Source organism: Peromyscus californicus, unplaced genomic scaffold (genome assembly GCF_007827085.1).
Source record: "Peromyscus californicus insignis strain IS unplaced genomic scaffold, ASM782708v3 Scaffold_4__1_contigs__length_199733344, whole genome shotgun sequence".
Lineage (NCBI taxonomy): Eukaryota > Metazoa > Chordata > Mammalia > Rodentia > Cricetidae > Peromyscus > Peromyscus californicus.
Genome location: NW_026294562.1, coordinates 4,173,562 through 4,189,415, shown reverse-complemented (window position 1 = coordinate 4,189,415; position 15,854 = coordinate 4,173,562). Strand labels below are relative to the sequence as shown.

General features: G+C 46.7%; 1 protein-coding gene across 1 annotated transcript in view; it reads left to right on the top strand.

Moving 5' to 3' along the window:
- The first annotated feature begins 607 nt into the window (after nt 1-607).
- Fhip2a (FHF complex subunit HOOK interacting protein 2A) overlaps nt 608-15,854 on the top strand; it is a 28,822-nt gene continuing 13,575 nt past the window's right edge. Inside the window, exons 1-5 of the mRNA XM_052762199.1 lie at nt 608-854; nt 8,531-8,609; nt 13,540-13,709; nt 15,254-15,358; nt 15,603-15,725. Of these exons, the coding sequence (XP_052618159.1) occupies nt 810-854; nt 8,531-8,609; nt 13,540-13,709; nt 15,254-15,358; nt 15,603-15,725 (522 nt within the window). The 5' untranslated portion in view covers nt 608-809. The remainder of the gene's footprint in view (nt 855-8,530; nt 8,610-13,539; nt 13,710-15,253; nt 15,359-15,602; nt 15,726-15,854) is intronic.

Here is a 15,854-nt window from a genome sequence, read left to right as displayed (position 1 = left end):
ATCACACTGTAGCTCCACTTATCAGTCTTAGGCAACTTGAATATTCTTTTCTTTTCCAGGAACACACTGAAACCTTGTAACTCACTATCCTGAGTTACTTAACCGAACCCTCGTCCCACGTGTCCACTTGGCTCTTCCGGTTTTGATAAGACTAATAAGCTATTTTACAGCCCGGAGGACTCTTTTTCACCTGCCCCTGATGCGTTCGAATTCCTAGCACGTGGACCCACTGTTCGTTTTTGCTTTAGGGATGCTGGTATTTCCCTAGCGGCCTTCCAAACTTGCCCGGTGTGGGACATACGTAAGCACAATGTCAACGTGTCGTGGCAAAATCCGCACGCTGCGCCGGTCCCCGCGGCCGAGCACCGCCGGCCCGGTGCACCGCGCCGGCCCCGCCCTCCCCGCCGCGGCCTCTGCGCGCCCCGCCCCACGTCCAGCGCCGCAGGCCGCCGAGGCCTGGGCTTCCCCGGGACGCGCCGGCGCCCCCTGCAGGCCGCGGCGGGCACAGCTGCCGGAAGAGCCCGAGTCTCCTGCCACCGTGTCCGCGCCGCCGCCGCCGCCGCCGCCGCCGAGCTCCGCGGGGCCCCGAGTCCCAGCCGAGCGTCCTCGGAGCCGCCCGCCGCGGCCCTGCGCCCTCCGAGCCGAGCGCCGCGCCTCCCGCTCGGCCTCCGCCCTCAGCTCCCCGCCCGAGCCCGCCCGCACCCGCCTTCACTCTGGAGCGGCCCGGGCAGCCGCAGCAGGGGCGGCGGCGGCGCATCGAGGAGCTCTCCAGGTCGTCCCGGGAGAGGCTGCTGCAGTCCCGGGACAGGATGTTTTCCAAGCTCACGTCCATCCTGCAGCACGCCGTGGAGGCGGTGAGGCCGCGCGGGGCGTGGGGGGTGCGGGGACGGCGGCCCGAGCTGCCGGGAGCGGGGAGGCTGCGGGGAAGGAAGGCCTGGGCGCTCGCCCGGCCTCTGCCCTCCCGCCGGGGGACCGGGCGGCTCCCGGGGCCTCCTGGCCGTTAACCTCCGGGGCCGAGTGGCCAGCGCCGCGCAAGACAATAGAACGGCGGTGCCGGTGGGCTGGACTTGCTTTTGCTTCCGTGCGGGTGGGAGAGGAGCGTTGGGGACCGCGGGCCCGGTTGACGCCGGTGCCGGCTCTCGGTTGCTTGCTTGCTTGCTGCTTGCTTGCTCGGGCCGGCGGCTCACCTCGGCAGGACCTGGGCGATGGATCTGCAGGAGTTTGCAGGTCCGCGATCGCCCAGCTCTCACCATCTGTTTCCCTTTTCTTGTCTAATAATGCGCTTCCCGGACGCTCTTGGCGCAGCCTGCAACCGCTGTACTTTGAGGCTGGTCTTCAACAACAGAGGGACATTACTCAAACCTCCTAACAGACCCGAAGAACCTAGAAAGAGAATGCCTTGCCAGTACCAAACACATCCCGTTGCTTTATTTGACTTGCTTGTTTTGGATTAAGTATTACCCTGTGTGACGAAAGTTACTGTGTTAATTTTAAAAATGACGTTTTCTTTACATGTTGTGAATGACTTCATAATAGAACTTTCAACCTCACGCGACTTTTTAAAGGAAAAAAAAATCAAATGCCACGGTGGTGTTCAGGGTCAGCTAACAAAATTAGAGTTGTAAATTTCAGTTGTGGAGACAAAACTTTAATACAATTCCAGTTATGTAGTATATGGAATTTAGGTTTTTTGTTTCCCCCCTTTGGTGACACATCAAACCAAGCAAGAAAGGGGGAGGAGCAGTGTTGACACACGGAGAGAAGACAGGGCTTCGAGACACACTTTCCCTTTCCCTGCCTAATACAGAGTCAGCCTGCAACAGCATCTGTAAAATAATTTAAAAGTTTTAAGATTAACAGTTATATCGATATTTTGAATTATACTTTAGAGTATAGTCGTCAAACTTAATATAATGATAAATAAGAGATAATTAGGCATAAGTTATGTGGATTAAACCCTGGGGCCTGTCATTTTCTAGGCAAAAGCTCTCCCACTGAATTTTATTTTATTCTATTTTATTTTTTGAGATCAAGTGTTACCAAGTTTCCCAAGCTGGCCTTGAACTTCTGCCTTAGCCTCTGTCTAGGCATGCCACCAAACCTAGCTAGGATTTTTGGTTTATTGGCTCGTTTTTTGTCCTAAGGCCTGTGTTTTCTGTTTTTGTAATCTTTTTATAATTGCATGTATCATTAACATCTACCAGATTACCTGAGTGAGACTCTGGCTGGTTAATAGTTTCTCTGTCTTGCTTGGGTCAGTGAGAAGGAGTTCACTAGGTTCACCTAGTTCCAGGAATAGGTGTCTGACCTGTGGAAATGTCAAGTTCATTTGCTCAATGCTGGTTTCTGATATGCTATACCACCCACACAGTTTACCAAGAGAAAGTAAAGCTCCTGAAATCTGATTGGTTCTGCTTTGCTTTTTTGTTGTGTTAGAGTCTCATGTAGCCCAGGCTGGCCCTGTACTTACGTTGGGAATGACCTAATCACTTTCAAATTCACATGATTTTTTTTTTTAAAGAAAAAAAATGAATCAAATACCACGGTGATTTTAGGGTCAGCTAACAAAATTAGAGTTGTAGATTTGTAAACCTCCCTTCCTCCATCTCCCAAGGGCTGGGGTTATCGACTTGGTCCCTCATCCCTTGAAGAATATTTTCGGATGCCCCCTTCAACCTTCTCCTGGGAAAGAACTCTTAGATAATGATACATAAAGCCGTCCTTTGGTAGTTGAATGTTTTTTCATAACCCAAGATTAGTTCCTGGTTACTCAGTCTCTGACTTTTTGCTTGTTTTTATTCATAAACAAGTCTTCGCATTCCTTAATTTGTTGGGTTTTTCTTTCTCCTTTTATGTTCTGATGCAGCATTCCAAAGAATAGAATCATCAGGGTTCTGCAGACTTGGGAGGGAATACCAGGCCCGCCGGTGACTGCATGCTTCTTCAGAGCTATGCTCTGTCCTACCTGGCCTTACGGTGTTGCTGTGTCTAAGTGTCCATATTCAGTCAGATAAGCCTTCTATTTTTTTTTAAGGTTAATCAGATGTATATTCATCTAGATGAGGTTAGGTAAGGAGTTTGGGGTTTTTGTTTGTTTTGTTTTTGAGTTAAGGTCCCTGACCAGCCTCAGACTTGCTAAGTACCAAAGATGACCTTGAACTCCTGATCTTTCTGCCCCCCCCCCCCCCAAGAGCTGGGATCACAGGCTAGTGCTTCATTATTCATTTAGTTTCTGGTGTTGAGGATTTAACCCAGGGCCTTGGTAAATGCTAGGGAATCACTGTACCACAGTCTTCTACCCACCCCACCCCAAGCCTTTCCTGAACATTTTTATCATGACCTTTTTTTTTGAGTGAGTGCATGCATGCGTAAGCATATGTGGTGTGTAGGGTGTGTGTGTGTGTGTGTGTGTGTGTGTGAGAGAGAGAGAGAGAGAGAGAGAGAGAGAGAGAGAGAGAGAGAGAGAGAGAGAGAGAAGACAGCACTTGATCAGGTAGAAGTCTGAGGACATCTTTCCCTTTTACTGTGTGAGTCCTGGGGACTCAAACACAAGGGGTCAGACACCAGCAAGTATCTTTGACTGCTGGGCCATCCCTTTAAATTTTTTTCTTAAAAAAAAAAATCTCTTTAGATTCACTTTATTTCATGTGTATGAGTGTTTTGTTTGCATATGTATATGAACTAAGTGTACGCTAGGTGCCTGTGGAGGTCAGAAAAGGATACCGAGTCCCAGGAACCAAACGTGGTCTTCTGCAAGAGCAACAAGTACTCTTAACTGCTGAACCATCTCTCCAGACTTTAAAATTTTATTCTTAAATAGGGTCTCACTAAATTGCTGGGGCTGACCTCAAACTTGGGGTCCTCCTGCCTCAGCCCCCCAAGTATGGAGATTACAGGAGCGTGCTATCACACCTGGCATGTATTAATCAAATGGTTTTTCCTCATTTGCCAAAAACTACAAAAAGGGGAAATAGAAGATGTTTTCAAAGCCTCACGTTTGTAAATGTGTTTTAAGCCAATAAAAGCCAAGACCTGTAATGTAATACCTCCTTTTCTGGAAAAGATGGTCTTCCTCTCATGCAGCATGAACTGGTTAGTAAGTGGTGATGTGTTGTGTGTCCTAATACAATTTACCTGAGGATCAGAGAACAGAACAGCCACTAGATTAAACATAGAGGTCAGGCAGTGGTAACGCACACCTTTAATCCTAGCATTCAGGAGCTTTGTGAGTTCAGAGCCACCCTGGACTACATGAGATTGACTCAGTCTAGGAGAGGAACAGAGCCAGGCAGTGGTGGCACACACCTTTAATCCTAGCTCTCGGGAGGCAGAGATCCGTTTGGATCTCTGTGAGTTCAAGGCCACAGTGGACTACATGAGATTGACTCAGTCTAGGAGAGAAACAGAGCCAGGCAGTGGTGGCACACACCTTTAATCCCAGTACTTGGGAATCACAGGCCTTTAATCCCAGAACTAGGAAGGAAGTAATATGGCTGGGTGGAGAAAGGTATATAAGGTGTGAGGAGACAGAAACCAAAGCCCTTTTCTGCTGGACCTCTGAGGACTCAGAGGCATTCAGTCAGAGGATTCGTGGAGTTGGCAAGGTGAGATGTGGCAATGGCTTGTTCCTTTGTCTCTCTGATCTTTCAGCATTTACCCCAATATCTGACTCCGGGTTATTTATTAAAAGACCATTTAGGAATTCGAGTTACAGTAAGAGTTGTAGGAATGAATGTGTTCTGTTAGCCAGTTGCCACATGTCTCAACTCTGGTGAGGCCCGTCCTAAGGTTAGATTGGACTATTTCAGCCGTTTCCATTAGTGTTTGCTGAGGGCTAGGTCTTGCAGAGTGGCTTTTTCCCTTTCTGAGCTTTTATCTGTTTTAACCAGCTAAGTGGAAGTCATCCTTCAGAATGTGAATCAATGTTTTCAAAGTATAGGTTTGTTTCAAAGACAGTTGTTGGGAACAGCATCCCACCCCATCCACCATATTGGAAACTGAACATGGGCCTCCTGCCTGCTAGAGCCCTCTGCCTCTGAACCATTCCAGGCCTAAAGCTGTAACCCAGGCTGGCCTTGATCCTCTGCCCTCTTCAGCAGTTTGCCTAGTGGCATGGCTAGTGGCTACCAATTCTTGAAAACAGCTCTGTCCCAGCAGGGACTTCTTTTCCAACCCCACTTGAGCCCTTTTCTCATTCAGCAAATGTTTTAAGAGGCGGGGTGAAAGCCCCGACACACTAAGGAAACATGGTGTGTCTGCGTCTTGGTTCACAGTGCCAACTGGCTAAACACCTGGGAAGTCATACTGTCAGGGATGCAGAAGGGCGCGATCAGCCTGGAACCGACAGAGCAGGGGTCCAGGCCAGCCTCTGTCCCCCTTCTGTCCTGACACGGAAGTTTATTGAGTTGGTGCACTCAAGCTCCTTCTCCACACAGTGTGAGTAGTTGATGCACAGATTGCTGCAGGGGTTAAAACGAGGTGTGTAGGAGAGTTTGGTGGGGTGCCCGGTGGATAATGCTTCTAAGATCGGTTTGGCCAGGCTGGGGGCTGGATAGGAAGGAAGCTGATCTCAGGAGTTGAAGATTCTCTGGAGGTGAGACTGGAACAGGGTAGTAGAGAGGCAGGAAAGATAGGGAGGGTGTTGAGGACTTGGAAACAGATGTGGTAGCTCACACTTGTATCTCCAAGACCTTCTTGAGTGAGATCCAGGCAAGCCTGGGCTGTCTTAAGAAACACAAGGCAAACCCAGATGTGGGTTATGTACATGCTGTAATCCCAACCCTCAGGAGCTGGAAGCCAGAGGAGCAGGAGTTCAAGGCCAGGACATAGTGAGTTTGAAGCCAACTGGGACTGCAAGAGACCCTGTCTCAAACAAAAACAAACACCAAAACAAAGATAAAATAAGTTTGGGGTAGAAAAGGACACTCTAAAAGATCTTTTAGAATGTGCATTTTGTAGACATTTCAAGCAGAGGTGGTGACTGGAAGGTTTGTTGATGGAAGTCCTTTTGTGTATTTGACGTGTTGGACAAAGTCCAGGTTTCTGGCAGAAAGCACTGTTACCTAAGGCAAAGTCAGCTAACTGGTGTTTTGGTCTTTGATGGGAATTTGAGCAAAAGAGGAGCTCCAGTGAGAATTTAACACTGTTTTAGGCTGGGTATGATGGGGTGGTGCACACCTGTAATCCCAGCACTCAGGCAGCTCAGGCAGGAGGATTTCAAGTTCAAGGCCTACCTGGAATATGTAGTGAGACCCTGCTGCAGTATAAAAAGTGAAGAGTGCTGGGGGTGTGGCCTGATGGTGGAGTGTTTGCTTCTGCAAGGCCCTCAGTTTGATCTCCAGTTCAATGAGTAAAGACTCACTAGTGTGCATGACCAGTGAGTGCTAGCCTGCACATCTGTGTATCAAATGAATATTTTGGTGCTGATTCGGCTCCATCACTGGGCTGAAACCAGGAGTCTAAATGATGAAAAGAATGGTACCACCCCAGCCCTTGTCCAGTTACATTCTAAATGAGAGCAGCTAAGCAGTGGTAAAAGTTGGGGTCAAGGCTAGGAGGAAGTGGGTGCTTCAAAGTGGAGAGGGGAAACTTCCTAGAGAGGAGGACAGTCCAGATAGGAAAACAGGAAGTCCCAGTACGAGAACAGGAAGTCACAGATAGGTATCCTGGCCATTTGGGGTGGCTATAGGGATGAGAGTTTTGAGAATTTAATCTCCAAATACTGAAAAATTGAATTATAGTCTCCTGCTGCTGATTCACACATCCCCTTTCAGAGGATGGATGTTTTTATGCAGTGGTAACAGGTCATTTGCATGTTAGTTACAGAAAAGGCAAGTTTACTGGAGTCTCACGAAGTAAGAGAATTTATTCATGTTTGAATGAGATTGTTAGTCATCTGAGTTACTGTAATTCAGAACAATTCTGCTGTTTCTCCCCTGCACCGGAGTAATAGCACCGTCCTGCTTGGGATTTGATGGTGTTCTGTGGCAGAGCCTCCAGCCTGGGGGCCTGCTGGGGAAGAGCTGGAGGAAGGACACTGTGTAACCACCTAAAAGGTGGAATTGTTACTACGTTAAAAACGCAATCATTTCCTCCTGTGTCTGTCCCATTTTAGTGAATTTAACTCCGTAAAGCTGAGTCTTCCCAAAGCTTAACTGCCTGTTAAGGCTTTCACAATTGCACTGGGTATTTCTACTTTCTTAGTCAAGTTCTCTGCACACAGGCAGACAGTGTAGCGAGAGTCAGCTTTAAGAAGCCAGTGATGGTTTGAAATTCTTGAGACCCATTTTCATAAATGTAGGCACCTTGTGGATTGAGCCACTTAACATGTCCAGGACTGTACCCGTAAGTTGCACAAGAGTTGAGAAATTGTGTTGACAGAGTTGTCAACTTCAAGGTCAACCTGGAACAAGTGGAAGTGTAGGAGAGATCTGACTGCAGGTCATTTGGTGGGTGTCCCCGACCTGCAGCCATGGGAAGCCGTGAATGTGGCCCAACACAAAACCATAGACTCTTAAGACATGATGAGGCTGTGTGTGTGTGTGTGTGTGTGTGTGTGTGTGTGTGTGTGTGTGTGTACTCAGTTTGCTGCATTCTCAAGTGTGAGCTTTGTAGATGACAACAACTGGCCACAATGTTGAAGTTTGGACACTGTGGGCACTTAGAGGAGTATGAAATGGCAGTTACCCCATCAGACTTGGGTTCCCAGGCTAGAAACCTCTAGCTCTGCATTTCCGTAGGTCAGAGTTATACTTCTGACAGAACTTGACAACACCTCTAGTATGCCCCCTCCTCCCCCACTCCTCCCCCCTCCCCCCTCTCTCTCAAGGAAGAGTCAAGGCTCCTGGAGAAGGAGCGGCCACATCTGTCTTTCTTCCATTTAACTTGATTTCCCTCGTGCTGGCCCACTGGCAGAAAAGTGACTGGGGGCTGTAACTCTGGCCTTAAAACTTAGGAAGTGCATTTCAAAGCTTGCACTGTAACACATTTTGTAGAATTTAAATTGTAGTGTCTTGTTCACGTAGTTATTTTGCTAAAAATATACACTGCCTGACCCAGGCTTACAGAGAGAGCCGTGGAAAGTAGGGAGCAGTTTAATCTGATTATGGCGTTGGCAGTGCGGTGTGTGTGCTGTGCTGGTGTGTAAGCCATTGCCAGCTACTCGCCACCCTCTCCCCGTCCAAAGTCCGGGGTCCAGAGACCTCTGGTCATCAGTAGTGTCATTCGCAGATACCTTAGTCAGAATGACGGTGCTTTGCTTTGGTCGCCTTTGAAGCCGTGTGATAACAGACTGGGGGAAAGTTGAATGCCGTAGTTTACGAATAATATTGATCAAGGGGATGTTCTTCTTAAGTCATTTTGCTTCCTTGGATTCAACTCATTTTGATCCAACTCTTATTTGATATCTGACATAAAAATCAAGTTTACCCTTTGTTTTGATGCTTCTCTTGCGTTCTGGACAAGTGTAATATTAAAATTTACAGGCGGGTTTAATGCCTCGCTCTAAGTCTGTTCTTTTGTGTTTGTGTAGCTTGCTCCGTCTCTTCCATTACAAGAAGACTTTGTTTATCACTGGAAGGCAATCACCCATTACTACATAGAGACTTCAGGTAAGGAACATCCGTGCGTATGATCTGCTTCAAGATGAGTTTTCAGTTATTTTTAACTTTAAACAATTTGATTCCTCTTTTAGGGTCATTTCAAATGTCCCCTTTGGACATCTCCTGTGTTTGGCAGTGTTCTAGGCAGTGGGAGCTGAGTAGAAGTCTCACACACAGCAGGCACAGCAGCTCTGTCCTGATAGACTCGGGGAGGCACACAGGAAACAGAAACATGCAAAGTGTGTGTCAGCTAAGAGTCGGAGAATGAAGCAGGCAGGAGGGGGGCGTGGCAGTGTGTGTTTGGGTGTGGGACGGGCAGGTGGCTACTTCAGTCTAGAGAAGACCACATTGCCCTTTGGCCATGTTCATCTGGAGAGGCCCTCACCTGGGTGCTCTTACCTACTGATCCAGCCAGCCAGCCCCTCACTGGTGTTCTTGAGGAAACCTGTTTTAATGGCACTGAGGAAAGATGATCCGTGATGAAGTTTAGGACAAAATGGGTAGAAAATGTATGGACAGTATGTGGATTGCCTCCTGAGGAGTATTGTGTGAGGAGACCTAAGAGGGGTGGGGATGGGTAGGGGCACAGAAGACCATCCTGGGGATCTTCCTCAGTCACTCCACCTTTGTTTTTATTTTTTAAAATTGGTCAATTAGTCTCTCTGTCTCCCTCTCCCTTTGTCCCCCTCTGTCCCTCTCCATCCCCTTCTGTCCCTGACCTTCCCCCTTGTGTGTGTGTGTGTGTGTGTGTGTGTGTGTGTGTGTGTGTGTGTGTGACGTGTATGAATAAGCATGCCTTGGTATATGTGTAGAGATCAGTACACGTTGTGGAGTTGGCTCTCTCCAGGGATTGAACTCAGGCCATCAGGCTTGTACCGCAAGCCCCTTTACTTGGTAGCCATCTTGTTGGCCTTCCCCACTGTAGATGGAAGTTTCTCTGGTCCTGCCTTCCCCAGCAGTCTGGACGAATCTTTCCCACCCACAGTCCCACAGCCACTTACGAAATAATCACTCAGAGGCTTATATTAATTACAAACTGCTTGGCCTATGGCTCAAGCTTCTTGCTAGCTAGCTCTTATAACGTAACTCAACCCATTTCTATTAATCTGTATATCACCACGTGTTCTGTGACTTTACATGTTGCTCCTCGGACCTTGGGCTGGCATCTCTCTCGACCCCGCTCTTCTCTCACTATCTCTTTTGGATTTTCCTGCCTGGCTCCATCCTGCCCTGCCATAGGCCAACGCAGCTTTATTTATTAACCAATGGGTGCCACACATATTCACGGCGTACAGAAGGACATCCCACAGCTCTCCACCATACTTTCTGAGACATTGTCTCTTACTGAAGCTCACTGATTGTCTAGATTGACTGGCCGGTGAGTTCCTGAGATCCTACCTGTCTTCTCCCTCCCCAAACTACCGGAATCACAGACACGGCCACACGCCTGGGTTTACACGGGTGTTGGGCATCCGAACTCAGGTCCTAATGCTTGAATGACAGGTACTTTGCCCGCTGAGCCCATCCCCAGTACTCCCCAAATGTTTTAATTACTTCAAAAGATGTAAGGTATTAAGATGGGGGCATAGTTCAGTGGTACAGCACTTGCCTGGCATGAGTTAGGTGCTGGATTCCCGCACCAGCATTTTTTTTATTAAATTTTTTAATTTATTTTACATACCAACCACAGTTTCCTCTCCTTTCTTTCCTCCCATTCCCTCCCTGATCTCCTTTCTAACCCCCATCTCCTTTCTACCCCCCCATCCATTCCTCAGAAAGGGGCAGGCCTCCCATGGGAGGTAACAAAGCATGGCCTATCAAGTTGAGGCAGGACCAAGCTCCTCCCCCTGCATCAAGGCTGAGCGAGGCATCCCACCATAGGGAACAGGTTCCAAAAAGCCAGCTCATGCTCCCAGGAACAGATCCTGGTCTCACTGCTAGGGGCCCCACAAACAGAGCAAGCTACACAACTGTTACCCACATGCCGAGGGCCTAGTCGGTCCCAGGCAGGCTCCCTAGCTGTCAGTCTAGAGTCCGTGAGCTCCCACGAGCTGGAGCCAGCTGTCTCTGTGGGTTTCCCCGTCATGATCTTGACTGCCCCCCCTTGCTCATATAATCCCTTCTCCCTCTCTTCAACTGGACTTCCAGAGTTTGGCTCAGTGCTTGGCTGTGGATCTCTGCATCTGCTTCTGTCAGTTACTGGATGAAAGTTCTATGATGACAATTAGGGTAGTCATGGATCTGGTTACAGGAGAAGGCCAGAGTTCAGGCACCCTCTCCACTATTGCTAGGAGTCTTAACTGGGGTCATCTTTGTGGATTCCTTGAAGTTTTCGTGTTACCAGGTTTCTCCCTAACCCCATAATGTCTCCATTTATCAAGACATCTCTTTCATTGCTCTCCCTCTCTGTCCCTCCCCCAACTTGACCATCCGGATCCCTCACGTTCCCCTCACGTTCCCCTCTACCCTCCCCCAGCCCTCAGTTTACCCAGGAGATCTCATCCATTTTCCCTTCCCAGAGCAATCCATGCATCCCTCTTAGGGTCCTCCTTGTTACCTAGCTTCTTTGGGGCTATTGATTCTAGCCTGGTTATCCTTTGCTTTGTATCTACTATCTACTTATGAGTGAGTACATACCATGTTTGTCTTTCTGGGTCTGGGTTACCTCACTCAGGATGGTTTTCTTTCTAGTTTCATCCATTTGCCTGAAAATTTTATGATGATGTTGTTTACAGCTGAGTAATACTCCATTGTGTAAAGGTAACACATTTTCTTTCTCCATTCTTTAGTTGAGGGGCATCTAGGTTGTTTCCAGGTTCTGGCTATTACAAATAATGCTGCTATGAACATAGTTGAGTGTGTGTCTTTGTGGTATGATTGAGCATTGTTTGGGTATGTGCTCAAGAGTGGTATAGCTGGGTCTTGAGGTAGATTGATTCCCAATTTCCTGAGAAACCGCCATACTGATTTCCAAAGTGGCTGCATAAATTTGCACTCCCACCAGCAGTGGAGGAGTGTTCCCCTTACTCCACATCCTCTCCAACATAAGCTGTTATCAGTGTTTTTGATCTTAGCCATTCTGACAGGTGTAAGATGGTATCTCAGAGTTGTTTTGATTTGCATTTCCCTGTTGGGTATGGATGTTGAACAATTCTTTAAGTGTATCTCAGCCGTTTGAGATTCTTCTGTTGAGAATTCTCTGTTTAGATCTGCACGCCATTTTTTAATTGGATTATTTGGTATTTTGATGTCTAGTTTCTTGAGTTCTTTATATATTTTAGAGATCAGTCCTCTGTCAGATGTGGGGTTGGTGAAGATCTTTTCCCATTATGTAGGCTGTTGTTTTGTCTTATTGACAGTGTTCTTTGCTTTACAAAAGCTTCTCAGTTTCAGGAGGTCCCATTTTTTAATTGTCAATCTCAGTGTCTGTGCTGCTGGTGTTTCTATTCAGGAAGTGATCTCCTGTGCCAGTGTGTTCAAGGCTGCTTCCTACTTTCTCTTCTGTCAGGTTTAGTGTAACTGGATTCATGTTGAGGTCTTTGATCCACTTGGACTTGAGTTTTGTACAGGGTAATAGTTATGGATCTATTTGCAATCTTCTACATGCCGCCATCCGGTACATCGGCACCACAACACTAGCATTTTAAAAAAGAAACTGATGGTGGAGGGATGGAAGGATGTAAGATAGGCTTCAGAGAGTCCAGTGGAGGGAAAGGCAGATACCAGAGTAAGACGGGGTGTTGGCAAGCATCATCATTAAGTAGGAAAGAGAGAAATCCAGTGCTCAAGTGGGGACTTGGCCTTTGGAGGCCGGTAATGAAAACAAGGCAGGAAGCAGAGCAGCCAGGAGTAGTCTGCACAGCCTTTTAAACTATCTCCTGGTTGCTTCTGTTGTACTCAGTGAGGAGAAGGACATGGGTAGATTATCCTCAGAATCAGCGAACTGTGCCTTCTGGGCCACACAGTCTCCTTTGCATGTGTCATCTGTGCTGCTGAGCACAAAAGCAGCCACCTGCAAATCATACAGAACGGGCATTCCTTGTGGCTGATGGTGTTTATAAGAACTGAGGCGTGGCTTCCCGGGTCCCCTGTGCTGGGGTTTGGCCTGCTCTCTGGAGGATCATGCAGTCACAGTAGTGGATGTACAGATCAGACAAGAGTGAAGAAATGAGAGTGGCTGTCTGGCAAGCTGATGAGGTCAGAGGTAATTCATGTGTAAAAGACAAGAAACTCTGCAGTAAGTGAAGGCTGGGGTATGGCCCCTTCAGATGGAAAGTGAGTTTACATGCGCTGAGTGCGATTCATGCTTAGCAGCTGACCTGCAGAGGTGTTTCGTTTTTGTTTTTTATTTTTTTTGAGACAAGCCACCTTTCAATATTACTGTTAGCTTTTGTGATTTTTTTTTTCCTTCTTTGGGCTTTAAGGAAATACATTCTTACTTTAAAGGATTTTTTTCTCTATCTAGTAGTAGAAACAAGTGTGTACTTTAGTTAGTGAAGGGCAAATTCAGTCTGAGTCAGGTAGAGTCTTGGGATAGACCGAGGATGAGAGAAGGGGAGTCGGAGGGAGCAGGGTCTGACCTGAGCTCTAAGTGAAGCGAGCTCCTGAGTCGGCGAGCAGAGGTACCGCAGGCCGTGTGTGCAGGGGCACAGGGGTGTTAATAATTCAGGAGCAGTGGACCAGAGGAGACAGAAGTTAGGTCTGCCTTTCAGAGACCTTTCTAAATGATATGGAAGAATGTTCACTGACAAGGTCTCTTCCAGGCTGTGGATCACAGTTTGAATATGCTGTTTCTAACAAAGATAGCCACATGTGACCGCACCTCACATGTGTGGTTTAGACGTTTCTGTGGGAATTGGAATGGGGAAGAAGGGTAATGCAGTTGCACACAGGAAGTTTAAGAAGTTTTTCAAGTATTTATGATTTTTCTGTTGTTTAGATGATAAAGCCCCAGTGACTGATACAAACATTCCATCCCACCTGGAACAGATGTTAGACATACTGGTCCAAGAAGAAAATGAGAGAGAATCTGGAGAAACAGGGCCATGTATGGAATACCTACTCCACCACAAGATCTTGGAAACATTATACACCTTAGGGAAAGCCGACGTAAGTCTCTGACCCACCCATCTCAGCTTGGCCAGAGATCGGGGAGATGGGGACTGTATGTGTCCTGTGCACCTACAGCATCCATAGAGAGCAGAGATGCCCATGCTCTGGACCACACTCCTACTTAGCTGCTTAGAGTCCCAGGGTAAACATTTGTGAAGATAAACTCAAGTACATGTGCTCACAGTCAAGGGGGATAAGAAGTCCATTACAATTGTGCTGTAAGAGTTTGTGGTCCTAAAAGGGAACGTCTTTGGTTATTCAGACATTCACTGAATCATCACAGTGGATGCAATGCAAATTTTAGGCCTAAAGAATTTGGAAAAATCTTTGCAAAGCTAATATAACATAAATAGTATTTTACCACAGGAGCTTCAAACTCTTACATCCTTAGCGGCAAGGACATGTTCTGAGAATGCGTCGGCTGGTTTTGTCGTGGTGTGGACACCATGCTGTTCACAAACTCCGTGATGCTGCCTGCTGCACACCTGCACGCTGTGTGACCTGTATTATTTTAACTGCAGTGGTTGTAGGGCCCTCCTCCAGCTCGAAAACTCAGTAGTTCTGTGAACTTCTGTAATGTAAAAAACTAAAATGAAATGATGGTCATTATAATTGTAAATCATATTAAAGACAATTTCTTTTTAATGAAGTCTATAATACCCCAATTTATTTGAGGTACATTTGAGTTAAGTGCACCCTTTTCTAAGGAGCAAATCTGTTCCCTAATAACCTGGACTACATCATGCTCCCTTGCCCCCATCCTTTCGAGTGAGGAGTTTTACAACACTGAATTGAATTAGTTTGATGTTTTAGCAAGATGGTAATAATTGTACTGCTAGTAAGTTTATTTCTGATGCAAGTGATTATAAATGTTGTTAGCATTTTATCTGAGTAATATAAGGTAGTTGTTGCCTAAAAATACCATCGTACTAAAGATTATATTTAGGCTGTTTCCAGATAACATGCTGTGATGATCCTCGGGCATACAGATCTCATGACTGCTTAACTGTATATAGGCAATGTCATCTACTTTATTACAGAACTTATGACTTGGCTGACTCATGCTCCTTTAATCCAGAGTGATCATCAGGATTGCTGCTTTTCAGCAAAGTAGCTGGCATGCTATAAGAACTTCCTAGTAATGTTCTTTATAGTCCTCATAATCCAAATATCTTTGCCGTTAGCTTAAAGGAGTCAATGCACAAGATCCCTTTTATCAGTGTCTGTTTGTTAGAACTGGCTCGTTTTGTAAGTAACAAGATCGACCCTTGGTCTGGCAGCGAGTAGACCCTCATAGGCTGGTGTTGTCCCAGCAATAACCAGCTGACTGCCCCAAAGTGCATGCTCACCATGAAGTGTGTGATCACCTGAGGCTGTGGTCTCAGGTGTATAATTGTGTTTCTAGAATGCCAGTCATGGAAATTTTCGTTGTGGTAAAGTCATTAACTGGTCACTGGCATTGTCTTTGAGAGGAACTATGTTGACAGATATGGTCTGCCTTGCTGTGAACATTTGCATGTGTTTATCTGTCCTGCGCCCAGTGTCCTCCAGGGATGAAGCAGCAGGTTTTACTGTTCTACACCAAGCTTCTGGGAAGAATCCGGCAACCCCTGCTTCCACACATCAACGTACACAGGCCTGTGCAGGTACCCACTTGCCTGACTTCAAGTTAAAAGCTCAGTGAATTCAGATACAAGTGATTTTGTGTTGTTTTTCTAGGAGTAAAAATAATGGAGGAGATTATTCTAATAGCGTGAGGATTAGCAAATACTTGGGTTTTCTATATCTCACCGTATTTATATTTCTTTGTAAAGTTCTATACATTTTCTTTTTACTTTGCCCGCATAATAGCACAAAGAGAATTTTAAAGTTTAAAAAATGTTTTGACAGAAATTAATTCGACTCTGTGGCGAGGTCCTTGCAACACCAACGGAAAATGAAGAGATTCAGTTTCTCTGCATCGTGTGTGCGAAGCTGAAACAGGATCCCTACCTGGTTAACTTTTTTCTGGAGGTATGCCACACTCCTCAGACTCGGAGCTCCTTAGGAAAATTGAAATGAAATCCTCAGGAGCATTTCAGGCCTGCAAGGTCTGCCTACCAGAGTAGTTTTCATTTAAAATCAATGTTTATTCCAACTTGA